Source organism: Phaethon aethereus (genome assembly GCF_964289735.1).
Source record: "Phaethon aethereus genome assembly, chromosome: 8".
Taxonomy (NCBI): Eukaryota; Metazoa; Chordata; class Aves; order Phaethontiformes; family Phaethontidae; genus Phaethon; species Phaethon aethereus.
The window spans coordinates 4,442,176-4,469,978 of NC_138584.1; the positions used below are offsets into that span (position 1 = coordinate 4,442,176).

Below are 27,803 nucleotides of genomic sequence, written 5' to 3' on the forward strand. Positions count from 1 at the left end.
TGGGGTTGATAGTGGGGCTGATACTGTTCAGCAGCTTTAGGCCCAGACACCAGAAGAAGATGCACCCTGTTTTTCAGATGGCAAAAACTTGCTTTTCCGGTGGCAAAAACTGGAGGGTGGACACATGGAAAGGCAGGACTGCTGATCAGAGGAACCTCAGCAGGGATGGGCTGAGAGGAGCTTCCCGAGGTTCAGCAAAGGCAAATGCAAAAACCCTGGCTTCCTCTGTGCAGGCTGGGGACCAAATGTCTGAATAGCATCAGTGCAAAAAGGGTGCTGGGAGTCGTGGTGGATGGCAGCATGAGTTGTCAGCGTGCCCCTGTAGTGACGAAGGCTAGCTGTGCGCGAGGCGGCACTACCAAGCGCACAGACAGCATGTCAGGTAAAATGGTTATTCCCTTCCACTCAGCAGTTGTGAGGCTGCATCTCACACACTGAATCCAGTTTTGAGCCCCCACGGAGAAAAGGGATGTTGACAGCCTAGAGTCAGTCTAACAGAGGACCACTGGGAAGGCAGAGAGGGTTTGGGCAGCCTGAAGAAGAGAAAGCTCAGGCGGGATCTAATTGCAGTCCCCTGCCACCTGAAAGAAGGTCCTAGAGAGGATGGAGCCAAACTCTTCTGAGAGGCACGCGGTGACAAGACAAGAAGGAAGGGTGATGATTTGCAGCAAAGCAAATTCTGGCTCAGCACAAGGGAAAGCAGTTCTGCCCAGGGAGGCCCTGGCATCTCCATCCTTGGGAGACTTGCAAGAGAAGCATGCTCTGACTTTGAAGCTATCCCTGCCGGAGCAGGAGGTTGGTCTATACGCCCACTGGAGACCCCTTCCAATCTAAGCTTTTCTGTGCGTTTCTAATCCTGCCTCATGTGGAGTCTTGCAGTGAGACAGAGCTGGTGGCATTTGAGCTTCAGAAAACCATCTTTCCTTGGGTGGCATTGCTGCTGGCGTGCTGCTGCTTGCTACTGCCAGAGGAGGAATAAGGGAGTTTGGGTGGTCGCTGTTATGAGAATTGGCTCTTTCCAGCAGGTACAATCCTTGTTTATGCCCTTTCCTTCCCAATAGAAGGAGGGATTCTGCTCTCGGGATGTCTCTAGGAGCTGTCTCGCCTCCAACCCTTCTTTCTCTGTGGGCCAGCAGCAGCCAGATTCTGCCCTGATCCTCTTACCTTGTCTTTGGAGCAGCACAAATTCTCTTAGATGCGTGTATAAGAAAATAACATGTTATTTGTTAAACAAGTTATGCAGAAAAACAAAAGCTCTAATAGTTGTTGTCTTTCCCTTCCCTTGATTGCTCAAGTCCCTTTTGTGATTTCGGGAGGCAGCTGCTCTTTCTTTAACTCTTTCGTTTTTTAAAAAATTTGTGTGTTCCACTCACACCTGTCATCCTTCCAGTTTCATTAACTTTTCTGCAGTTTCTTTCACCAGTACAAATCTTCAAGCTCCTGAAAAATAAAATGAGCCATGTTTATATGAAATAGTAAAAATAACATGAAGTTTTCTTTATAAAAATTCTGTATTTTTATTCTGCTTTAAGGAGTCAGCCCCCACAGTGTTAAATTCCCCTGAAATTCATCAAGATTTGAAATCATAAAGGAAACTGCTCATATAAAGCTAATTAAATGGATCATCGTATCAGACTGTAGTTTACTTACTATCTATCTTAGATTTGAGAGTGTAACTGATGTACACAAAGTTTAGTTTGGCCGCAGTTTTTCCTCAGTAAGACTTGGTTGACACCTTTGGATGTTAAAACTAAACACATGAAAATGAAATCTCTTCCTTCCTCGGATTTCCCATGTTTTAAAGTCTTGGAGTTCCAGCATATTTAGGAAAACTGGCACAGCTTCTGCAGCGACAGTGCGAAACCCCCGTACGGCCGCTGTCGTATGCAAATCCTTGTAGGCCAGAGGGGAGGTAATTTCCCTGCAACGAGTAAGATCCTGACCCCTCCTGCTACTAAAACCGGACTTGATTACAGACGCTTGTCTGATAAAACTTGCAGAGTGCTTATTTAACGTACACAAATCTAGCCCTAATTGTGCAGCTTGTACATGGTGAAGAAACGTATGTTTTATAGCATGGTAACATACAGCTGGCGTGTAATTTTATTCTTGTTCAGGTTTATTTGACCTTCATCGCTCCTTTGTTATTAGATATGAAAATGAATAAGTGACACTAAAATACTTCGGGCTATTTGTGTTGCACCTCATTTTTTTTCTGCCATCCTAAGCCTTCAATGTGCAGCACATTTTTGCTGCTGTAGATTATTGATGCGGAGTAGAAACTGTCAAAGGTGAAGCCGTAGCCTTTGGTATCGGGGCAGAAAGACAGTCACGGCGTTTGGCAGGCGGGAGGGCATGGGAGCCAGCTCCCCACTGCACGAGGAGCCGTCAGCTGCTGCTGGGTTGCACCCAGCCCTGGTCCTGCTATTGCATCAGTGCTCATCGGTCGAATGGTTTTCCTGTCTCTGCTAAAGGCTCTGTGGTGCAATCTCTGCATGACGGTGTCACCGTGTCGCCCATGTTTGGCATCGAGGTTCAATGGCATGGAAACGAGAGAGGCAGTTCACTCTGCCCACTGGTTCACAGAGGTTAAGGCTAGGCAGGTCTTTGTCTTTTGATCATTTAAGCTTCATCTCTTTCATCCAGCTTCATTCCAGTAGCGTTTTTTGAAGATTAAAAACTCTATTAAATGCTCTTCTGGAAAAGCATCCAGCTCTCACTTGAGTGTAACAGAAGGGGGGAAAGGTATCATTTTCCATGGTAATCTGTTAATCTCTTGCTGTTCAAAATACGTTTCAAACTTCCCACTTAGATTCATTCTGGTTTCAGCTTCCCATCTTGGATCTGGCATGCATTTTTGTGCCAGAGTATAGCATTCTGTACTTACTTTATCCCTATGAAGGTACTTCCATGCTGTGACCAGTTCGGCTCTTTGTGCTCTGTTGTACAAACTGAGGACCTTGAGCTCTTCAACCTCCTGCTGCGAGGCATTTACACCCTGCACAAAACAGTTCGGTGGCTCTGCTCCGCATCCTCTTCATTATTTTTTTTGTCCCCAAACGCATCTCCCAGGACCGGAGGCAGTATTCCAGTACTGGTCTCAGTGACAATCCAGGGTTAAGACTTTCCTAGTCATCTTGCTTTGTCCTGTCCTTGTGCATCCCGGGGCTCCCGTCAGCCTTGCTGCCGCAGCCTGACGGCAGAGTTACGTTTCTCTCGCTGCAAAGGTGGCCTGTTATGTCCTGCCCTTCCCTCCACGCCAGTGTGTTCCCAGCCCCATACCGCAATGTATAGCCTCCTGGGCTGTGCCGATGCAGCTGCTTATGGGGCTGTGTTATGAATGGTACAGATACAATGAAAAAGAAAAAAAAAAAATATTTTTAGAAGGATTATTTTGGTCAGCTTGCCATCGAGCAGTGAGGTGGGAGGGAGAGTGCTGTGGAGGAAGAGCTGGGTCTTACCCAGCCGATGGCAGGCTGCTTTCACAGCATGTGCCTCCCATTCCCCCATGCCCCGTTCTTCCCAGAGAGCAGAAAAGTTTCCAAGCTTTTGGAAGAGTTCAAATGGTGCTTTCTTGGGATTATTCCCATCTCTTCGTGGGATTTAACCCCAACTGGGAGCTCTGCTACTCCGTGCTGTAGTTAAGCCCTGCATACATTTGGTCTGGAGTCGGCACAGTGGTGTGTTTCATTTGAGTAAGCTACTTCCAGGAATTCAAATATATGTGTGCAATTTTCTGGTCCTTCTTCCTGTTCTTTACCACTCTTTCTGTCCATGCGTCATCTGCAGATTTTATTAACGGGACTGTATTTTTCACTTCCAAGCCACTGATGTAATGTTTGATAGTGCTGGATCCTTTATGAGTCCCAGAGGACACCTTTTAGGATATCTTTAACCTAAAATGAAAAATGTCATTGAATAATGATTCCCTTTGACTATGGCTTTTCGACCCGTTTCCTTAGCTTTTTTAATTCATGCTTTATGGCTATCAGATAGTCTTCTGGGGGTTTTGGTGGTTTTTTTTTTTTAATAAATCTACCATGTGGTAGTGAATCCAGTGCTAGAGAAGACTGTTCTAACTGTAAAGTTACTTTTATCATTCAAACCTGTAGGTAAAGAATAAAATGGGACCTACAGTTTAGCAAATCACATGGGTGTGGAACCAGTTACATTCCTATACTAGTTATCGGCTGGATCCTTACCAGCTCTGCAGAGGTGGGGGGGGCGGTGTCTGGGTTTCAGCTGACCAACCAAAGTCATCTGGATGGTTTGATTTGTGGTTCTTACATATTGGTAATATAGAGATTTCTTCTACTCTAAGTGAATATCTGCTGTGTTCAAGGATTTACTAAAAATGGACATTCAGTGGACTAAAGGTCTCATCTGCTAGTTCTGTCAGTACTTCTGCTCTGCATAAAATCCAGCAGCCTGCTTTCCAACAGAGAAGAGCTGTTTTCTGGACAATTCTTACTCATCTGAATCAGAATTATTTCCGGGCTCTAATTATTAATGCATATGAATAACAGTAACTTAGGAATCATCTTGTTTGGAATATGCTCTAGAATCAAGTCCAGCCTAACAAAACTCAACAAAGAATTTAAACTTTTTTCTTCTGCATTTAGTTTTAGTTATTGTTTTATATGTTCCTAATTAATTACCTGTATTATTTTCCATTTACTTTCTCTTTTCTTTTGAAAGCATTTCTTCTTGCTGCCCTCTTGTTGTCATTGTATCGAGGGAATTTTTTAAGCAATGTCTCAAAATAGACACGTTATTTATAAGAACTGAATCTTTGTGATTAAACGTTCAAAATTTTGGAGTTTCTTCATGTGCTTCTTACAAAGAAGTCCAGGAGAATTGATACAAGTTTTTCTGGGCACTCGAGGAACTCTGCTTCTGTTTCTGTCATCGTTACAAGCCCCTTTCGGAGAAGAAATTGGAAATAAGTTTCTAGACGTTATTGGTTCATTAGGTCTTTACTTTTAATGACCTTGAACATGTTGGGTATCAGCATGAACCTTGGCAACTAAAGAGGAGCAGGCGATGAGTTACTTTGTAAGGCTATATTTCAACGTTTAAGTGCAAAAATAGTTAAATTAGAATAAAGCAACATTCAACTTCTCTCCCGACAGATGAGGCAAGATTGAGACAGCCACTTCAGATCTGTTAGATACAGTAGTCGTCATAGTATGATGAGAAAGTGAAGTTAGTCAAATGAAAGATGTTAAGCTCCTTGAATTCTAAGCCTTCGGCTTTCTTACCTCACTTGTCTTTTCTTGTAGATTACTATTATATATAATACATTACACCTTAATAAAGCTATATACAAACCCAGAAGCTTTGTGTGTTGTCACAGCAAATGCAAAGTACACGTATTTATAGGTGTTCTGTCAGTGTCTGCGTGATCAGCATGTTCATCGACTTTGTAAGAAGCACTAAAACTAGATGAAAAGGCAGTTAATCTCCATATAGAAGCCTAATTTCTTAATTACTAGAAGGTGGATTAGAAAGTTTGTGTAGGTGAATGTGTTAGCTAAAAATATTCCATCTTCATTGTCTGTAACAATTTTCATTCCTTTTTGAACCCAGTTCTCAGAAGAATTCAGCATAAATTCACTGCCAAGGTCGGAAAATGTATTTCAGTGGGTTTTGTCTTGTTTGGTTTGTGCTTTCATGCACCATTCAGTCTGCACATTCTGTCTTCATTGCTTCCTTCTAGCTGTGTCAACACAAACTCAAAAAAAAAAAAAATACATTGACTGGAGTGTTAGTTAGCGCTGGTCAGTGATGTTTTAAAGCTGTAGGCTTGTCTTTTGTGCTAAGAAAAATCCAGGTGGTTTGATTTCAGAGTAGTATCTTAGCTATGCCAAGACAAAGCTCAGTGTGTATACAAAGCGTTGTAGTTTTCCTACAAGGTAGAGTCACCAAAGTAATCCCAAGTTAAGACATCATGGGATTTGTTTGTCCTTTACCTTGGAGATCACGGAAGCTAAATGTGTAGGCAAGAACAAGCACACAGAGATTGTCCAGACTCAGGCTGAACTTCCATAGCAGATCAGGCAACACTGAATTTCTGTTCCCCCAAAACTGAGGGTCTCCTCCTTTCCATGGCAAGAGGAATCGGACAGAGAGCTCGGAAAGAAAACTGGGCTTGCTTTCTCTTTGCGGCTGTTGGTACTGGAGGGTGAAAATAGTGGGAGCTGGATGTTGCTGCTAATATTAACCTGGCTTCCTTTTCCACAAAAGGTGGGCGTTCTCTCTTTGCAGAACCTCTTTCTTTCGCAGGGCACTCTCTTCAGGGGCGGCAGCAGCAGCTCGGCTCTCCAGCTGAAGTGGGCAGCACGGCCACATTTCATCGCCCGCCTTCAGCCCCTCCTGCCTGATGCAAATGTCTTGCTTCTGTCAGTGGTTAAGATGCTCTTGGGATTTTCCCTGCTAGATGATAAAGTAGTAGGTCTCGAGTTCATTGGTAATTAGTCTGACAGGGTCTCGGCTAGACGTAATGGATGAGCACAGGTCTCCGCATGGGCAAACTCAGCCGGCAGTGCTAGTGGTGGTGGTGGAACCAGAGCTGGGGCAGGAAAATGGCAGAAGGTTTAAAAACCCAAAAAGCAGCCTTGTATACACAGGTTTGCGAATCGGTACGCCTGCTTTGTAGCTCCTGGGGCTGACGTGCGGCGCTGCTGCGCGTTCCTGTCCCCGGGGATGCTCTCCAGCAGCTGCTTACACTACGTTAATGGCCGACTAGCGCTTTGAAACTGCCTGGCCTGCCCTTCCTCCAGTTACCTGCCAGCTCCATGCCAAGGTGTTTTGCAGGTAGCTGAAAGGTGCAAATATGGCAAAACCTGAAGCCTCTTAAAGGCGTTGAGGAAACCTTCTCGGCGGATGAAGGATTAGAGAGGTAACAGAGCAGGGCGAGGATCGGCTATTGCAGTAAACGGCTTCCGTGAGCGTTTCCCATGCCTTGGAAGTTGGATCTGTCCCACTTGTATTTTTGAAACTGCTGACCGTTTAATGTGCAGTCTTAAATATTTTTTTTTCTTTTTTACTTTAGAGTTTTAGCAGTTGTGTTTATGGAGCTGGGCAAGCAGAAGAAAGGCAAGGCTTTTGAGAAGATATGGTAAAAGTTGTGTTAGTTGCTGAAAGTATTTGATATAACAGAAGGGATTGTGGAGCCTTGAATGTAGGTGCATAATGGTTCAGCTTTAATACGGAAAAGGTATGTGTTTTCTGCTAGTGGAGTAATGCACTAAAAAAAGTAATTGCTATTAGCAACTCGTGGGTTTGAAATATTTATAAAACTAAAGAAAGGTGATTTAGCATCAAGGACCTCACCACACACCAGAGAAGCCTGACGGTGATTTTAAAGATGCAGATTTAAAGTGTGACAGCATTACAATTTTCTTGATGCTGCGACACAGAATTATCTAAAATAATATTCACACATAGAATATGTGTTCAAAGAATACTGCGAGGTTCTTTGCTGATGACTACAGCTTACCTGGGCGTGTAGTTTGGAGTTGTGATCTACCACGCATCCACCATCTCAGGAAGTGGAATGTTTCTTCAGTGTCGCTCTTGTGCTCGGCACGGAGTGTGACAGGAGACAAGACCCGGCTTGATAGCTCAGCAGAGTCGGAATCTAGTCTTACAGTAAGACTGGTTTCACCAGTCTCGTGGCAGGTTTCAGAAGATGTATTCAGCTGGGGGTTTATTAGCTGAAAGCTGTTGACTCTATGGACTGTTCCGTTCAAAATGACGGGTTTTACAGCCTTGATGATACCAATGTTTTCAGCCTGGCTACTGACCAGTTGCTAGCCTTGCACTGGCAATTTTCCCTAAGTATGATAGTGGATAGGTCTGAGTTAGTTTCAGCATCCTATAAACAAGGTTGGGAAGAGAACCATAACACAGCTTAGCTACTTTCTGTACTTGGGAACAGGTTGTTTCTTTGCTAAGTGATGCAAAAATCACTGGGGACTTTCACCTGAATGTCTGATTCTGTTGTCGTGGGGATGGTGGTGAAGTCTGCCCTTGTCTTCCTGCTCGCCCTTTTCTTCTATCGCTGCCGTATGCCAAGAAATACATCCAAAGCTCTGAAATTACTGTGGGCAGATCTAAATCAGAATGAATGATGTACTTCAAAATGAGGGAGAGCTGAAGATCTGATTTTGCATAGTCACCGAGGATATGTACAAAACCTTTAGCACCAAAGGCTGTATACCAAAAGGTGTATGTCTGTAAGACACACAAAATCACACGGAACGGCTAGGTTATTACAAACTGAAGAATAAATTCTTCAATGGAAAAACTGCTGCTGCTCATAACAACTGTGTTTTACAGAGCAGGCCTTGTCCCAGATGGCCGGGCAGAGTGTCAGTTCCCCCATATCTGATCCTAACGTCTGGCCTTGGGATACACCCGTAGTTTCATTTAGCCTATATAGTCTTTTGTAGCAGAGGTCTCGTTGTTCAGGCATTCCTTACATTATGTCGGATAATAAAAATGACCTGTACACAGGTATTTTCCATCTAGCATGTTTCCGGTACTTGTATCCTTAACCACAGTATTCCTGTTGACCAGAGCCATTTAAATGCAGAATGGGTGCTTGCTGACAAAGTGGGTATAGCTGTTTTCTTTCACGGTGTGCGTCTCGCCTGTAGCTGTATGCGAGAGGAAGCACTTCTTGCTGGGCGAGCTGCTAGACATCAGCCCCAAGTACATAAAATGATCAGCCATTTCCAAGCACTGCTTTTAAGCCACTCAGGGTGTCTCTTTTTTTGCTAAAACAAATAGAGTTGAAGTGGAAAATAAGCCCTCCGAATCTCAAAGTGAAAATAAATTTTTGAATGCTGAAAAACAGTTTGGGGATCTGAAAAGGAATGTTTTGAAGAAGCTCTGCCACAAGGCAGAACATCGTTTCCTTGAGCCTGGTTTTTTTTTTTTAGCTGCAGATTCCCCTGCAGTCAATATATGTGCCTCTCAAACACAAGCACTGTGGTGAGTGTAAAAGTACGGGCCGGTGTTTAGAGCTACAGTTCAGGGAATCTGAATTCCATTCTCTGTTCCTGTGTTGCCGCTGGATTGCTGTATCATGAGGCTTATTGAATATCTGTTGGTCTCAGCTTACTCTTTCAACTTAGTTAACTGTATTGCTAACTGAGCCTAACTAAGCAGATCTCTGAACGGCAGGGCTATGGAAGAATAATGTGTTATGCCAGGTTCAGCAGGTTTAGATGAATGGAAATACATTGCGGAGATTAAAATCTGACAAAAGGATCTGATGTTGGAAATCATCCAGCGTCACTGACTGTGGCCGCTGCCATTTTGAATCACAGCAAATTGTCCAGATACTCTGTAAATTTTGCAACCTGCCTTTCCCTTCTTTTTGTAAATTCTTGTGGGTGTCTCAGTTGCAATTGAGATATTTTGATAATGGATCGATGTGGAAGAATTAAATAAAAATAAAAATTCACAGCCAAGCTGGTTTTCTTTGCCTCCAGCCAGCTTTCAAATTGGATTTGTGTTACCCTGAACAGTCTCTTCAGGAGGTCTCGCACTTACAGAGCTGGCAACGAGGTGACTTGCAGAAGGAAAAAACTTCTCTCCCTGCAAGGATGGGATACTTGGGTGTGCTGGTGTGGAGCAAGCTGCTTTGCTGACATAAAAAGAGCGTTTCTGTCAGTTCTTTTTTCCAAACATGAGGTGGGGAGATGCTGCTCTGCAGCCGGCATTCAGACAGGCACGCATTAAGCAGACGATCTCTCCAACACAGTGTACGTTTCCAAGGAATGTCAGGGAACACGTCCTTCCTGCTGGCGTAGATGGTAAAATAGCATCTGACATTCGGGGCTTTCATTGTGCTGCATGCAACAGGCGAGCTCGAGCGGAATAACAGCACCGTGGACCCACCTTTTATCCGCTGCGATGAGAGGTGGCTGATCAGCCCAAGCACCGCAGGCTTTCTGCCGCAGGCTTGCCCAAAGCCAGGCTGCGGTGAGGATAATGCAAGAATCAGATGATGTCTGCGAGGCTGCTTCACAAAAACTTTTTGATCATGTTGCCTCCAAACCAGGGGTTAGACTATGTTTAATGAGATTTGTGGTGTGTTTTAGAGTGGGGGATGTCTGGGTCCTGAATGCAGTGCTGTATCTAGGTGAAACACTGATGAGGGCTGTTCTGCTCGATTTCAAACCTGTGGTGAAACAGCTTGTTATCAGCAAGCCCTTCACTGCACGGAGACAAAAGGAGAAATGGCAATTCTTCAAGCTGTGTCCATCTTGTGAATTTTCTTTAGGTAGCAGCTGATTTTAATCCCTACATTTTTTCTGTAAATGAATGCTGCAGATTTTCTTCTCTGTGGACTACCCAGCGCAAATAGAGTTGTGAGAAATTATGATTTGCCTTTTTTCCTCTCAGATTTCATGCTTGTAGCAAATACCTCATTGGCGATGCATTTGTTCAGATTGTATTGTATATCTAAATACGACAACCCACTCATCCCCTTTAAAGTCTAATCCAAGAGACGTCTGTTGTGTCAACATGTTACTGTGGGTTTTGTTCTCTTTTCCATCGCTGCATCCTCCCAAAAGAAGAATGAATTTTTTGTCTACTTCTGAATCTTATTCCCAGTGACAGACATTGCAAGATACTTCTTCATGCTTCTGGCAACTGCATTTTAAGAAAAAGGTGATAGAGTTATGCATAGCAATGACCGCACAGACCAGTAGAGCACTGAGTTAGTTTCTTTGTATGTTTTTGTTACATTAAAGCCTTAGCTTGGCCTAATAAAGTATTTAAATAGAGCTGTATTATCCTTCCTTGAACCTGATTTAGTTGTCTTTTGAATATGAAGTATTAGCTAGAACAAGTTGATACAACAACTTTGAGTGTGAACCAAGGCCATGCGTGTGATCTGAAATCTGTTGTCGCTAATCTGCTGAGGTTCTGCTCAAAGCTTACAGTCTTCGCATGGCACCCATTGCAGAACCAAGTGTCATTTTGAAATGAACTTGCTTTTAATACTGTTTTAAGTCATCATGTGAAGAAAAGGAAATACGCACAAGCCTGACTCAAGAGTGGTTTGTGAGAGCCTCTTGCAGCCGGTACCCCTGGCTGTGTGCAAGGGCTGAGCCAAGTCTGAGCTCAGGCTGAGCTCAGGCTGGTCCCGTCACCTCTGAGCCAGGCTCCCAGGCGTCACGTGTGCTGGGAAATGCTCCTGCTCTGCAGCAGTGGGAAGAGCCTGTCCCTGTGATGGAGATCACAGCCCAAGATTCGTATGGTGGATGGATAAAAGCGGAGCTGGGCTGAAGCCAGGGTCTGGTTGCTGTTGGTGGTTGCCCAAAGCAAAACCCTGTCTTTGGAGGGATGCAAGTCCCCGCCTCGCTCTTGAAATACCAAGCAAATCTGTCACCAGTGAAACAGAAAATTACGTCACCTGCTTAAAGAAAAAGGGAAAGGAAAGCATTGCACATTTAGTTAATTGCCTTTTTTCTTTTTTTGTGTCCTTCCTTCCACACTGAGGTGAGAACTAGAGAGGAAAAAATACTAAGAGTGCAGAGATCACCGAATATTGGTTACATTGTTAGTGTGATGGGACAATATATTTTTGGAGTGTTTATGCAGTGCAGAGAAAAGAAATGGGAATCTGGGAAAGAGATACTCTGCTCAGTCGGGCATCGTGGCGGTGTGGAAATTGGAAATCAGGTAATAGGATTTTTCTGTCTGCATCAGCCTCTGGCTGTCTTCAATATGTTCAGGAAATCACTTTACATCTCTGCTTCCATTTCCTTGGTTGTCAAATGAACATAATGATAACTACCTCCTCCGAGTGCTTGTGCTTCATTAGAGCAATAAAACATTTCAGAGGAAGGAGACATAGATGTGTGATTTATTAATCCAGCAAGGTCAGGCTGAACTGTCTGTAAACAGCTAAAGAAATTGCAGAATGAGGGAAAGGTTTCCTGGAGCTGAGCGGATGCCGATGCTCGGCACGCTGTCCGTGCGCGGGGTTGCCAGAGAAGGTGAAGCCGATCTTTCCATTCCTGTCTGAATGGGGGGAGGCAGCTAAAAATGAAGTATTTTTGTTTCTCACCTGCCACATATCACCTCACTGCAATGAGTCCTTCGAGCATTCAGTGCACTGTCTGTTGGGTTTTTTCAAAAAGAGGTTTTGCTTGTTCAGTTTTTCTGCGTGGATGTTTTATTAAGATGCTCTGCCTGGCTTTTTCTCTGTGTACGATTAGTTGTGACACGATTTCATGCTTGAACACAATAAAATAAAATGAGTCAAGGAGATAAGATACTGAGATAAACAGATGAGCAATGTTTATAAACCATAAGAGTCTCCTAAATTTGATAACCATCAGTTCTAGCCGATATACCCCATGGTGCTAAAGAAAGAAGAAATCAATATTGCAAAAGCTTTTACAGAAAATTTATGAGCACACTTTGTTCAGGAGCAATCCGTGAAGATTGAAGCATAGCTAGCACTGTGCACTTACTTATGAAAGGGCTTGCAGAGGAGTCCCTTGTTGAATTCACAACCTGTTTCAGGGAATTAAATTGGGGAATATGGAAATGGGCTTTTAAATTTTTTCTTTTTCATTTGTCAGTGTATACCCAGAAGAAAGGGCTGTAATAAATTATCAAACTCCTTTGAGTAATGTGGCTGAATAGACAGTAACAGTGAAGTATAGTCCTTGCCAAAGTTACTAAGCATACCTGCTCAAGTTTGTATTTTATGGGGTAAGTGGATTAGTATGGATTGCTTTTCTAATAGGAGTTTTCTCCCTCTCCAAACTCTTAAGATAGACTGCCACTGTATTTAAGTACTACTTTCCAATTAAGACAAGGCTGTAGCATAAATAGATACTAACATGCGTAAGCCACCATATTTTTTCAACGAGCACAGAAGCCATTTTCTGTGTCCCAACATACTCCTTTACACCCTGATGCTTACACCTTTTGTGATTTGATCCCTGTCTCGGGTATTACTTACTGTTAACACTGGTAAGAAAGTGTTGCCACACTGCTTGCTTGCTGGAGGGCATGCCTCTTGCCCCAGGCCACGGCCACAGCATTCATGGCTAGCTCCTGTAGTGATGAAAAAGGGACGTGTCCCTCGTACAACGCCACCGAGCATGGTCCTACCCACTGCTATGAATTAAAAATTAAAAAGTGAGGGAGAACATATAGGTAAGAACAGTCGGTGGGAAGAGTTGCCAGGCATTAAGAAATGGTTGTGAATTGTCGGCGAGTGGGAAGAGGGACTGTGAAGACTGTGGAGAGCGGAGTTAAACGAAGCAGCTGACTCTTGTTCTCCCCTGCTCATCATATGGTTTGGGATGTGACGTGTTCAGATGAGTTTCTGGTGTTGTTGAGGTAGATGATTAAGTGCCAGTTGAATTCTGCCTCGTCTCAATACAGAATACAACGTGAAACCAGAGAAATAAGGCTGCTCTCAGGCAGCTTAAAAAATGAACATTTGAAAAACGAGCGAGGAGAGCTGGCACGTCGCTGGCTGCTGCCTGTGAAGTTGTGTTACCAAGAAGCAGCAGTCCTCTCTTCGTGCAGAGGCTTGGGCTGGGGAGGGGCTGCTGTGGCACAGTGCTCAGTGCAGGCATTTGGATCACAGCCGTGCTTTATATCCCATTTGCTGTCTTGGTAAGAGTCACTTGGTCAGATCAGTACCTTTATGCTGTGTTTTGCCTGTATCTCCTTGGTTGCAGAGAGAACTACGATTTTTTGTTCACAAGTAATTTAAGAAAATCCCGTGTTTAAAGGGGAAAGGGGGCTGTTGCTCCAGGCAGCTCTAACGCTGAAGCTGTTGGTGGGTCGATGCAGTGCCCAGTGGAGGCAGACCCCAACACCGCTTGTCTAAGCATGGGGTGCTCCCTTGAGCATAGGAGAACTGCTGAGCGGGGAAAGGATTGTGATTGTGCAATTTTTACCTTCACTTTACACTCTTTTCTCCCTGTTTACACCAAAAAATCTTACCTTACGCCTCCTGTTCCTTCAGACTGCAGGTTTCTTATTGACTTATTTGTGCGGCTGCATGGATGGGAGGCTTGTCTCTCTCTCTGTGTAGCAAGATTTACTTCTTATGTGTACTTTAATGGCTTTAATGAAAAGCATCAAGAGTCGGGACAACCTTTGGTTGAACAGATCATCTTCTAAGTTACACCTACATTGCACCTTGCTGCCATACTGCGCCACAGTGTCTCCCCTCATATTTATCTTCCTTTTCTGCTGGTTGCATATTGGACCACAAAGCACCACAACAGCACAGGAGAACTAGGTTTGGAGGGTGTCCTGGTAACACCCCAGCCTTGATTTGGTTCTCTGAATAAAAGCCCAGTAAGCTTCGTGGAAGGAGGGAATAGATCAGGCTTTGGATGTGCGATTGGTTCGCTTCATTTAGAATACTGCTTTGAAATAGTTTCTTATTCTTGAATGTTAAGTAGCCTCAGCAGCTTCAAGTTGCAGCTAAGACAAAACGGGCTGGGTTTGCATCTTGAATGTTGCTCAGTTGAAATGTAAAAAAGCACCTCTGATTTAATCGTTTTCATTTCATTGTGTTTTGTGCTATTAAGAGTCATCAAAGAGAAATTCCCTTGTATGTTTGTCCAAAGTGCTTCGTGGTTTTATGTTTACCCTTTTCTCTGTGTTCTTTAGGGGAGGTGGTTTAAGATTTCATCAGTAATTGTGGGCATTAGTGCTGCTGCATTAGTGCTCCCTGTGCACTGTGCTTTGCAGATCATGGGCATCACATCTTCTGCCTGTTCCTCCCAGAGGCCTCTGCAGCGACACTGAGCACTGGCTGGGTCCCTTCCTGTACTGCAGAGGAAGGAGATGCTGGGCTGAAAACCAATAAAGGGAAAGCAACGCCACAACTAAATGTGAACACGTGTCTCTGCTCATGGGCAGTGATTTTTTGCCCTAAGGCAAGGTGACATTGGCATGTCCTCACACCAGGAGTCAGCTAGACACGATCAATATAGGCAAGAGGAACACAGATACACATAACAGATCCAGGAAAAGCATGTTTACAAGTCACGATGGTACGTGGCGTTAGGGATCCCTCTGGCTGCCGGCAGATGACCCGACACTGAGCAGGGTCGGCTTTTTCTTCTTGTACGGCGGGGAGGGAGTAATACTATTAAAGGTCTCCAGAGAGAGATGGGATTGCTCATACAGCACAGCGTACCCAGTTCAAAGGTGAAAGTAAAGCAGAGGATCTCCATGCTTTGTTTAAAAAAAAAAATACAGGTGTTCTTTGTGTACCTAGTCTTAAGTTGAAACTCTGGTTTCGCAGCAATCAAGCTGTCTGGGACTTGACCTTTCTGCATGGTTGTTTACCGAATTTGCTTGTGATTTCTCTGTAGTCGCCTCACTGTTTCCCTGCTGCGGCTGGAAGCGGGCACTGCAGCGTCTCTGCCTTTGCCTAGGAGTCTGATGCCAGACTTCATGAGGGCATTGGTCACAAGCTATAATTTAGGCATTAATACTCTTTCAGCAGTAAAAAACATTACTCTCATCTCCCCCGGGGAATTGTCCAGTCCTTTTGCGTGCATGCTCCTTTCTTCTAATCTCACTTTTAACAGTTTTCTTGCTAAGGCATTATTTGTTGAATCATACCTATGAAAGCGTATTTTCCTCTTCCCTGTTCTCTCACTCCTGTTGTTCACGCTTTTTTCCTTCTTGTAACTCTTAGTAAAATGTCTCTACTTCACTCTTGTTTTCCTTTCAATATTTGAATAATTAACAACAGTAGTCACAGAAAGATTTGTCGATGTGAACCGTATGGGTAAGTGTTTGACATGGCTTGCTGAGTAGGGAAGGGGGGGCAATGGGGAGTGACTTTATTCAGCAGTGGCTCTCCAGCGCTTCCTGGGCTTCCTGTTTGCAAGGAGAGCTTTCAGACAGCCTTTCTGGTGTTCCTGTAATCTTCACATGCGTGTTTTCCAAATGTGTTCCACAGGTGCCAACAAAAAAGCTGAAGAAATATGAGAGAGAGTACCAAACAATGCGAGAGAGTCAGCTGCAGCAGGAAGATCCTATGGACAGATACAAGGTATGGGAGATGCTGTATGGGAACCTGTTTCATGGGCAAAATCCCGTGGGGAGTGATCCGGTTCCAGTGGTTAATCAGAGGTGCGCATACCGCGCTCACCTCACCGAGGCATGCTGATGCAGATCTTAGGGAAGTTTAGTGGCAGGTGAAACTCATCCCCTTTCTTGAACAAGCACATTGAACACTTGGACGTAGCATTTTTTCCAGGAATATTTCAGTCACTATTTGTAACTCTCAAGACATTTGCAAGTAGCCACATATAATATTTTTCTTCTTTCAGTTTATATGTTTGTAGGTAACTCTCCTGCTGTTGCACTTATATGGGAGATCTTCATGAGACGCAGAAACAAAGGGTGATTCTCAGCTACAGACACAAAAAGGAGAAAATACACATTGTTCTAGCACAAGCTGTGTGCAGTGTCATCCACAGAGACTTTTGGAAGATGAACTCTTCCTTGACCGATACGATCTTTGTTATTCAACTCTGTTTATACCAAGCGTTAGTAATTTTTTGTTATTATAATGCCTAGTATAGTAGGATCCAGAGCAAGGTACTACTGCAATAGAATTAATAGTGATACATATCCTGCTTTAAAGCAGCAGAGAAATAAAAGTTTAGTTATTAATATGATAGCTTGATAGTTCACCAAAAAAGACTAGTCCTTTAATTTTGGATCAGCATTGTTTGTCTTTCCATTGTATTTGCTTTTATTGTCACTGCTACATTCTGTTGCTGTAGATTTTTGTGTGATGGAGGCTCTGCCTCTAGGCATATACTTCACGTAGTGTTCAGGATCCACTTACTGCTTACCCTGTTTTGAAAAATTAAGTTTTCTTTAGGTGAAGCTGCCAGAGATGAAGCACTTTACTGGCCCTTGCCCAGGTTAGCTGGGAACTGGCATTGCTTACATGTTACCTGTACTGTTCTCTTGCTGTTCTTCATTGTGCCTTAATACATTAAGTGACATTGCAGCTGGTATGGAGTCTACCAGGAGTGTGGCATAGTAAATAATCATACAGGATGCAACAGGTTTACGTGGTCTGTGAACGTAAGGAAAGTGCATCATGTTCAGAAAACCACAGTATGAAAATTTGTAGTGAAGGACTATGCCATAATTCGTAAATGTGATGAGACAGAGTTACAGGTACAGACAAAGTAAAACTGACTTCTTTTTTTTTAAAGTATTTACCTGTGAAAAATGACATTTTGAGTGTAGTTCTTTTGGTGTCAAAGGGTGTAGATTTTACTGTCTGTGAGAACTGGGACTGCTGTAGCAGCCGAGAGCCAATAGCAAGTATGACCTATTTAGAAAAAAACGCAACTTGCTGCTAAGTATTTTTCCAGTGGTTCACTTACAGTACTGTGGAATTAAAATAATACTTAGAAAAGAAATAAGGCTGCTTTACAGCTCTGTGGAAGCATATTAACTAGTTAATCTTGGGCGATGGATGGTGAAGAACATTATCCCCAAGCTGCAAATGAGTGTATAGAAAGTGACTCCTTGGCCACTGTTTATGTGAGTCACTGTCACAGTCAAGATCACAGCTTGGGGTTTTGGCTTGTGCTTTTGCAACTCACTATGTGATTTTTTTATTTTATTTTTTTTTAATTAAGCCAGATTGGGTCTGATCCTTTTAGCTATGCTGTGATTAGAGTCCCTGTAACTGGTTAGTTGCACATTAAATTCAAAGTTTGGACGCATTCTTCAGCTGATGGGTGTCATGGAGAAATGCTTGTAAGTGCTCCCTGTTCCTTGTCCTGCTTGCGTCATTTTATTAATGTGTCAAGCTGAGGTTGGTAGGAATCGACATTTCAAGAGCGTTTCCAAAGGGCAGCAAGAAATGCAAGCTGTGTGGATCCTCGCAGGCAGAAAGTGGAGAGCCAGCTTCGCTTGTCCCTTAAACCATCGCTCTGCAGCCTGTGCGTTTAGAAATGCATTTCATTTTGGCAGCATCACTGCTAGACTTCGCCCAGCTGGGCTTGGTTTGGGAAAGGACTGGATCTGCGCTGTGGAAAAGACAGGATTGCCTCTGAGCACAGTGTTGCTGTTAGCTCCCTCTGGCCTTGCGCGGTCTCTGTGTGGGCTGTGCCCTCAAGGCCTATATCGTTCTAATTTTTACAGTTTCTCTTCCCAGAACAAAAGGAGGTTTTGGTTTACTGCCTAGGAAGGGGGTGTTTCTTGGATGGGATCACTGGAGTGGAGATCCCTGCAGAATATTCCTTTTATAGGTCAAGAAGGAAACAGGCTTTCAGTCTGTTGATAGTTTTTAGTTACAGTTGTTAGAGTTTTTGTCGTTTGCAGCGTGTTACAGTTTTTCTTGCCAATAGAGATTTGTCAGAACCACAGAGATACTGGCACTTCCGTTGCAGTGATGAAGGATGTCTTGAGTAAGGCACCTGCCTGTGAGCTGGCCCTCAGTGGAAATGGCTTGACAGACTGTTGAGAGAGTAGGAGATGGGCCGTGCGCTGCGCTGGCAGCGGGGCCGCTGCTGCTCTGCCGTCTGCTCCTCCTGGTCCATCCCCGCTGCGCTGCGAGCAATGCGGAGGGAGCTGGCGCAGCTCTCCCGTGCTGGTCTGCCTTTCGCCCGCGCGCCCAGGGGAGAGCGGGACGGAACCAGAGCAGCGTGGGAGCATGGTGTGCCGCCTCCTCTCCTCCCCAGCGCTCGGGTCCTAGAGGTGTTCCCGAGCACGGGAACGGTGGGGCTGAGCAGCCTCCTGTGAAACGCCAGGGAAGAGATGCTCCGTGCCTGAGGGCAGCTGGGCATGTCCGGCAGGGTGCTCCTCCAATCCCACAGACCCCAAACTCCGTAAAATCTAGAAAAGGGCTGGTTTTGCAATGTCAGGCCTGCCATTAACCAGTCGCGTTTTCTTGACAGGTTAAATTCATGTGCTACAGTGAGCTGTGTCACATGCCACGGGAGTTCCTGCCCGGCTCATATTTTACATGTTGATTGTGATTTCACTTACCAAAAGAACAGTATTAAAGAGTGCCATCATTTTTAGTGTTTGTTTCCTTCTGTATTTACAAGTATTATTTAGGAAAAGGGTATTTTTTTTATGGACACCTTTTTGCTTTATTTTCCAGTGCTTATAACAAAGTATTACTCACATTTTTGTCAGATATTTTAAAAGGTGCAAAAGTAAATATTTTCTAAATTGCTATGTCACTGAATTTAATGACTTTTAGTTAAAATAAATTGCCTATAGAAGCCAGGAAGAAAATTGAGTTGCATGCGCAGAAAAAATGGCAACCTAGTTCAGACTGATATTTTTCTATATATTATGGGGCTTTTTTCTGTGTTTGAGAACATCTAATGTAACAGGATTGTGGTTGACTTGATGAGAAATTACCGGAGTTGGGCTTGGGACTTCTTGATTTAAAATAAAGAGGATATAACCATACAAAGAAGGGCTGGAGTTTTGCAAGCAGACCCTGCTCATGCACACAGTTCTGTTCTGAGGGTAGAAACGCCTTTTCCTCTGTGGACCTTGTTGTGCAACGGAGAAATTGTCTCTTTGAATAAACGTGTAATTTGGACATAATAGCCTTTTGCATGTTTTAAGTGCAAGCAAAAATTAATACACTGGTCATTTTTATTCAGAGTCATGGTAACCGTCATGAGGAAGAACTTCAGATAATTCGTGATGTGGATCGTTGTTTGTTTGTGGTTTTTAAAAAAAAGTGTGGTGGGGCACTTTTGGGAATGCTTCTTCAGAGTCAACGAACAGAAAACACAAACTGCCTCCAGGAGCCTCTGTGTTGCTTCCCATGAGAGGTTTTCCTGGGTAGTTTGCTGTAAAAGCCTTTTGGATTTCTAGATGGAGGTTCACAGGGTTTTCCTTCAGAGCTCCTCCACAGTCAAGAGCCCTTTCCAGTGGGCTTACGAAGACTTGGTTTGCTCACATGCCAAAAAGTGAATTTTAACCAGTGTTTTCATTCACCATCGAGGATCTGTTCATGCCCAAGATCTGGGGTTTGGGTGTTTGCTCATCAGAAAATGTGACACTGAATTGCTTAACAAGGTTTGCAACTCGTTACACCCTGCGTGAGTAGCAGCAGAGAGAGGATGCATCATTGCCACTAATCTTGTCAGGAATTGCTTCTGGGTGCTGCTGCTCCTGGGAGCAGAGAGTACAGCTCAGCCTTTCAGTCTTCCTGGGCTGAGGCTTGCCTACTGCTTTCCAATTTGCTGCCTTCTTTCCGTCCTGTGTTGATGGAAGCTGGGGTATATCCCCTTTAAAACTCAGAACTAAAAACCCACTGAAGAATCAGCAACTTTTTGTTTTTTGGCTGTCTTTGTTGGTATTAAAAATTATTTTATATCCTGTTTTCACTGTCTTTACACCAATGGTTGAAAGCAGTATTTGGTCTGTGACTTTACAGGAGGTAAGTTTATTTGTGTTTTTATGTATCAGCGGTGTTCGTCCCTTTTGGAAATGCAGTATCCTCCTTTTAAAAGCTAACCAGAGTTCACCAGCTGCCTCTTGTAACCGGAAGGAGGAATTTGGGAAAGAGGAATCTCTTTTACTGACGGTAGAAACTGAGCAACACCGAAGAGAACGAAATCGGTGTCATAATCAGTAAATTGTTAGTGGTGTGTAGAGAAGAGGCAGGAAGCTGGCTGTTTACGCCGAGGACAACTAGCAGGTCTGACAAGTCGGCTTATGCCAGGTTACAAAATGCCGCCTGTGATGCGAGCCGTGCTGTAACGAACCAGCTCCATCTGTTGAATTTCATGCCATTGTGAATGGTATTTTACAAAACCCTGTAAATATTTCGGAGGCATTGAAAATAGTTTGCTCCATGTGAAAAGCGCTATTTGCTATTTTTGTCTTTACTGTGTAATGCTAGGTTTTATTTAGACTTAAGCATATTAAGAGTTTCCTCCTGAGGAAGGAGGCAGTTTCTCACTGCTAGATCTGGGGGGAGGAGCTGGAAAAGACAAGCCATCTAATTGTGCATACTGCCCGGCATGGAGGAAGAGTAAAGGTGGCCCTCTGAGGGACTTTCAGCTGGAAATTAAAAGTATGGTGAATGAGATAAAAACATCTCTTAGCTATTGACTGGATGCCCAAGGTAAGAGATCCTTAACTTACTACAAACGTGCCATGTAAATCCTAGTTTAAGAGGAGGATAGCGCATTTCCAACCACGTAGCTTGCTTACCCACTTGTCTGTGAATGCAAAGCAGGAATTTCGAACTTCACATTGTGCAGCTTGCTTTGCGGACACTGAAGCTTTTGGCAGAAGCATAGCAAAAATGTTAAGCAAACTTCTTTCTGGGTTATTCTGTGGACGTCTTAAGAATTTGCTGATTTCTCCCTCTAAGCAACATCCCTATGAGAAGGTATTGGTGCTGCAGCACCTGGCAGCAATACCATCCTTATCTGGTCCCAGTTTTTAGGGGAACTCGAGTCACTTTCTGACAACTGCTCACTGGAGAGCTGTGTCTATAAAAATCCAGATTTCCAAGATGGTTGAAACCAAATGCAAAACTAAAGACACATTGGAACCTTCTTTAATTATTATTATTATTAAAGACTGCAACTTGGTTTTACACTTCAAAGTTTATATTATCCTTAAAAAATAATTTTACTTTTGAAAATTCCTTGTCCCAAACGGAATACAGTGCAATGAAAATAAAAAAGATCCCCAAAGTTACACGTCTTTTAGCAGTGGTTATTTTAACTGTGTTAAAACAAAAGTATTTACTTACAGTTTCTGTAACAAAACAAGTTATTTAAAGTATGATCTTTTGGAAAGGAAACTTAACTTCCTTTCCTGTACAGGGCAGTGCATAGTCTAGTTGCACAACAGGGTCACATTAAGGAGAGAGTATTTGCAGAGGTTCTGCTTCCTGCCACAGAGGAAGCTCCCCCACAGAAGAGACCTTTTTTAGCATCCTCTTAGAGCTGTAGTTGTCCTTTTTTAAGACAAGCATGCAAAATCTTCTTGCAACAGAAATGAAAATTGTAGTTTCACTGTGGTGAGTTTGGAAAGAAAAAAATGTCTGAGCATAGCTGGTGAGCAGGAGGAAGTGAAGACAGGTGAATAATGTGCTTATGCAAAGAAACCACATTTTGTAGGAAGACATTCACTGTGAGATTTTTTGCTGTCTGAAATGCTGATACATATTCACTTTTACTGTTTTTTCCTGGAGAATATAACTTAACCTTTCAAGTGAGCACGGGTCCTTTTTGAAATCTCAGCATGTAAGTTACTGTTCCTCCACCTATGAGTTTCCATATGAACTCGGCATTTTTCCTTGAGTTTCCATTGCTCAGATTCTGTTGCAGTCTCTTTTGCTCTGAAAGATACATGGTCATTGTGTGACTGAAGGACAGCACATTTTTTGCTCTCTTAATATCCATTTGATGAGGGCACCTCTATCTGTCTTACCTGGTTGTGTTCTTCCAAAGATGAAGATGTGTATTTGATGTGGTCTTCTGGAAGTCCACTGACCCACAGATGTCTTTTGAATATGATTCCGTTTCTTAGCCCTAGAAGAACACTCACTGAAACTGTTTTTTTCAAAACCATGTATTACTACTGTTCATCCTTCTCCTATGTACTTACCTTCTCTAGTTAGTGCTCTACCTGGTTATCTCTGCCTGTGCAGAGTGGATAGGGAGTGCAGTGCCGCAAGGACCGGGGTCTGCGGTCTTGAAGTTCTGCGTTGAACTTCAAGTTCTGCCATGCATTGCCCACTGAGCAGGCTCTGGGCCTGTGCTCAAGGAGCGAGGTCCCCTCTCCAGCTGGCACGTGTAAATCGTGCACTATTGTCACTGGCGCAGGTAACAGAGAAAGTGCACAAATGGCGATATGGATTATACGAGCTATAGGGAGTTCCCTGCTAAATGCTGCTCTTTACTGGTCCCGCAGAAGATGAGAAGTTGGCACTACATCATCTACAAAATGGACTATTTTTATGGATTCCTGCAGATAAAACTTTGTTAAATGGAGCAGGACAGCTTTTTACTTCCGGTTGGAAACATTATTATGAGTCTGTCTTAATTGGTCCCTGTTCACTGCTGCTGGGTGGGATTTTATCTGCCTGATTTCTTTTGATGATGAGCAAGCAGAAAGCAAGTGCTTTTGTGGAGAGGACTGTGTTCACTTTTGACAGAGAAACCCTACAATCAGTGCGTCACTTACGTGACACAAAACATAACCATCGGGATGTAAGTGGAATCGCTGCATTTGCACTGCTGGCTTAATTCACTGTTGTTTCCCAGAGCAGCAGTCCTGTCTTAATGTGCACTCTTGCCTTCTCAGTGTTTTACACACACCGCATACTCGCTTACTGCCCTTTAACATTGATAAGGATTAACTTCCTTTTCTGGTTGTTCCTTTCTTTCTGCAGAGGGAAAACCGCAGGCTCCAAGAAGCAAGCATGCGGCTGGAGCAGGAGAACGACGATCTTGCCCATGAGCTTGTAACAAGCAAAATTGCCTTACGGAATGACTTGGATCAGGTAATGCTAACAGAGGTGGGTCCCAGCTCAGGCTTGGAAACACCAATTTTTAGGAGCCCTGATTTGTGCTCAAGTGAAAGTATGAACACAATATTCAAAGTATAATTATTTGTGCCTTTCTTTTCCTGACAACCTCACCCCTAGTTGCAGTCAGAAAGCCAGATTTCCACATGCATGCAACTGTAGGCGTTCACAGCGGTGTCTTAACAACGCTGACTGCACCTTTTATGTTGTGGATTGTTTTAGAAAATGTAAGCTATAACCTTTAGGCAGATAGGAGTGACGATTTACTTGAAAAAGGTATCACATACTCCTCGAAAGACTAATTTCGTCTAAGTTGCCTTGCAGAACGTCTACCACCTTACGTGGATCTGTTTTTCACAGCAGTTTCAGTACAGCCAAAAAAATTCAGAGATAACGAAGTGGCATGGCACCAAAATACAGAAGGGCTCCTGGGTGTCCTTTGATAACTGCTCTTGTTTCCTGTGAAGACTGGAATGCGGAGGGCAGCGGCATTCAGAGCCCTTTATCTCAGAGATGACTGTCGGAGAACTACACACTCAACCCTTGCCTTTCTGGAGTGTTCTATGTCATACTGATAAATGCTGTAACAGCTATTATTAAGGTACTAAATGCAGGAGGGCCATACTCCACCACACCTTGTCATTAGTCCCTTGCTCAATGAGGGCTGTAGTGCCTTTTATAATGTAAATTTTTTTCCTGCAAGGGCCTCTGGGTTTGATTTCCTGTGGTTATTTGGCTTGCTTTATCTAATCTCAGAATTGTAAACATCATTGACCACAGTTGTGCAGTCTGTATTCTTGTTCAGTCAGATCCTTGACAGTTAGGCTCTGCTGATTTGTATCCATATGATTCTAAAAATCTGAGCCGTCTTGGTGAGAAAACACAGGCAGAGATGCGCTTTGCATGATGCAGTGGGCAATCTCGTGTGGAGGCCAAAAGCAACGTGTTGAGGTATTCTGTCTTCCCCAGGAATAGCTGTACACAAAACGGCTTTACGTCTACTGCTGCCCATGCTTGTTTCTTCTCAAGTATCATGACAAGGCCGCCAAGCACGTACCTTTGCCAGCCCCATTCTTTGCTCCTGCATTTTAGCGGTCTTTCTGTAGGCAAGAGTGGCTCTGTGAATCCCACACCCCACCTCAGTTCACGGGCACTGATAGAAGAGCTTTGTGCTGCTGCGCTCCTCATCTGCAAGGACAGGTGATACCGCGCACGGCTGTAGCTGCTTGGAGAACCTGGAACAAACACATAAAAGGAGGAAAGATTTGTAGTTCCTTCAAAGCATATCTTAAACAGGTCTTTCATCAAAAATGTCCTTATCATCCATGAGTTCTTTTGTTCTAAGATGTTGCTCTTATCAATTGTCTGTTCTTTCAGTCCTTGCTTTCCTTTCTCCCATGCAGCCATATACACACTAAGCAATGCAGGAATCCTCAGTCTGTCTTTTCAGTCACGGCCCTGGTGGAGCTGCTTCTGCTACCCACAGTTGCCACTAAGACCCTCATTAGTAATTAACACCATGGCAGACAGATAAGCTAACACCACTGGTAGTGGTAGAAAAACAAACTGCAACTGAGAGACAAGTTCTGTACTGTTATTTGTTGTTTACAATGCCATTTCCCCTCTTGTATTTTCAGCAACCTAAATGCTATTTGACCACAACCATTGCCTGTTTTAGCACCTAGTTACTGAACAGAAGGAGTGGTGTATCTCCCAGCTGGGGAGGTCAACAAGATATATCCAGACATTGAGAAATACATTTCTCTCCTGGTGATTGGTGAGGATAGTGCTCACAAAAACAAAGCATTCCCATTATGTTTCACCATAAGCTCAGCCCATCAAAGAAAGGAGAAAATTCATATTCTCCAGTACACACAGAGTTTGAAGTTTCTCCAGGTAATGCTTATTTGCACTGATAAACCATTTTATCTGGTGGTCCGATTTGACTCTCTTATACCTGTCTTCGCCCAGGTGCTTTGTAAGGTACAGTGCAGGCACCTAACGTTTTTTACAATATCTGGTCCCCCTGCTTCCAGATACAAAAATGGAATGAATTATCTGAAGTTACACAGGAGCTAAATCGTGCTGCCTTGGCTTAGATTAATATTGTTCCCAAGAAAAATACTCTGTACGTTATTGTTTGTATTAGGACATAATATCTATGCTTACTTGCCATCTGGGCGTAGGTAAACATTTGGCAAAAGGGTCCTTTTGCACAGTTGTTGAAACACAGTGAAATAACTTAGAAAACAGCTACTTGGAAAAGGAATTTCATATAAAAAATAGGTTAGGTGAGCCATCAGAGGGCAGGAAAAGGCAATACTAGAACCTGAATCTGCAGTATTTCTGAGATGCATATACCAATACATTTGTCTTGGCACAGGTAACGTGATTTACACCAGCATTTCTAATTCTAGGCTGAAGACAAAGCGGATGTTTTGAACAAGGAACTGCTCCTGACCAAACAGAAGCTAGTGGAGACTGAGGAAGAGAAACGGAAGCAGGAAGAGGAAACTGCTCAGGTAAGGCATTCTCCAGCTTTTCCCCTTCAGCAAGGAAATGCAGGCGAAAGGGTACGCAGAAAAGCGTGAATGTGTTGCGACTGCCGAAAGGATTTTGTCTTCAGAATGCAGTTGCAATTAAAAATTTACAGTGCCAGGGTAAAAAATGTGGGCTTTTTTAAAAAATATGTTTTTCAGTGTTCTCATTTACTTGAGCTCTGAATGTTAAGCTTTCTGTACCTTATCCTCTTCTCAGTACCGTAATAATCATTTTGACTGGTGATGAGCAATCACAACAAAAGAGACATGATCAGACTCTTTTAATTATCCAAACAAGGAGCTGGAGTGGTTGTTGCCTTGTAAGAGGCCATTCTGCTGGTTCACTGAAATAAAGCTGTGAATGTTCCTGTCTGAAGCTAGATCCAACAGCAGAACACAGTTGAGGGTTGGGAAAACGTTGATGACTAGACGTGGCCTCATACTTGTTTGCAAAATGTTCCGTCATAAGTTTTTTAATCCTACGTGTCTAACGTGCTGAATACTGACAGACATGAAAGTATGTTTCAAAAGTGATACCCTGATACTTATTTTTGCCATTTGACAAGTGACCAGAACAATCAGATCAGTAATTCTTTATGTCTCTCTAAAATGGAGGTTGCCAAGTTGTCTGTCTGCTATAAACAAGGCAGTGAAGGCCTTTTTCCTGCTGAAAGGGCTCTCAAAATTTAGCAGTTCTGAACAGTGGAGGAATGAGTTAGCTGTATTTTAATGCAGCGCCACAGACCAAAACACATTTTTTTTCTCCTGTTACAGAGATGAGAGTGATAGTGCTGAGAGATTCTTCCTCCTGTTCCATCTCCAAACAAACAAATGATCTGTCCACCCAAACCTGCTCTGACAGTGTGCAGAAAAAACAAAACCAACATCAGTAAAACCCACTTAATAACACAAACTCTTGTTTGTGTTCTCTGGACCATGCTGTACCACCATTTAACACAGGGGAAGAGAATTAGCCTGCAGAATTCTCTAAGCAGGGTCCACTGTATCACAGTACAGACCTTTTGGCTATAACTGAATATAACAAGTATTTGTATCCTGAATAAATTGTCTGAAGAACTGGAATTTGGTAAAAAAGCAGCTGTAGAACTGTTGTAAATACAGCAAGACTTCAAGAGAACAGTCCGATGATGCATTTTTGAGACGTTCTTTCGCTGTACTGTGTAACTTCTCTCCTTCAATTCCTAGCTGAAGGAAGTCTTCAGGAAGCAGCTAGAGAAGGCAGAATCTGAGATCAAGAAAACCACAGCCATTATTGCAGAGTATAAACAGGTACTGTTCTAGAGACATTTCCTCATATTCTTTCAACCTGTTCTGAGACCTGAATTTTCAGAGTGGCAGATCTCATCCTTTAACTAAGATAAGCTACATTTCAGGCTTTCAGAGAGCAAGCATTGTAATTTGTCATAAATCTTTTTGTGGTTTTCCTAATAGTTGCCTAACTTAGGGAATCAGGAATAACCTGTCTTTCAGCTAATTTTAGTACTGTAGGGTGAATGCTTCTTTACTCTGTGACATAATGCATTATAAACATTATAAACCAATTTGTCCATAAAATGTTCCTGTCTCCGTGTTCAGGTTCTGTACTGAATACTGCCATTTTTTTTCAGTCTCATTATTAGCAGCAGTGGATTTGTTAAGGGGAAATGCATATACCTGAGTGAGGCAGA

At 43.3% G+C, this 27,803-nt stretch overlaps 1 protein-coding gene across 1 annotated transcript in view; it reads left to right on the plus strand.

Annotated features, from left to right (window-relative positions):
* Positions 1 to 27,803, plus strand: part of RABGAP1L (RAB GTPase activating protein 1 like) — a gene marked incomplete at both ends in the record, with an annotated part of 227,355 nt that overhangs the window by 197,298 nt on the left and 2,254 nt on the right. The window contains 4 exons of the mRNA XM_082003159.1: positions 15,983 to 16,075; positions 23,441 to 23,551; positions 25,993 to 26,097; positions 27,322 to 27,405. Coding sequence (XP_081859285.1) covers positions 15,983 to 16,075; positions 23,441 to 23,551; positions 25,993 to 26,097; positions 27,322 to 27,405 — 393 coding nt within the window. The remainder of the gene's footprint in view (positions 1 to 15,982; positions 16,076 to 23,440; positions 23,552 to 25,992; positions 26,098 to 27,321; positions 27,406 to 27,803) is intronic.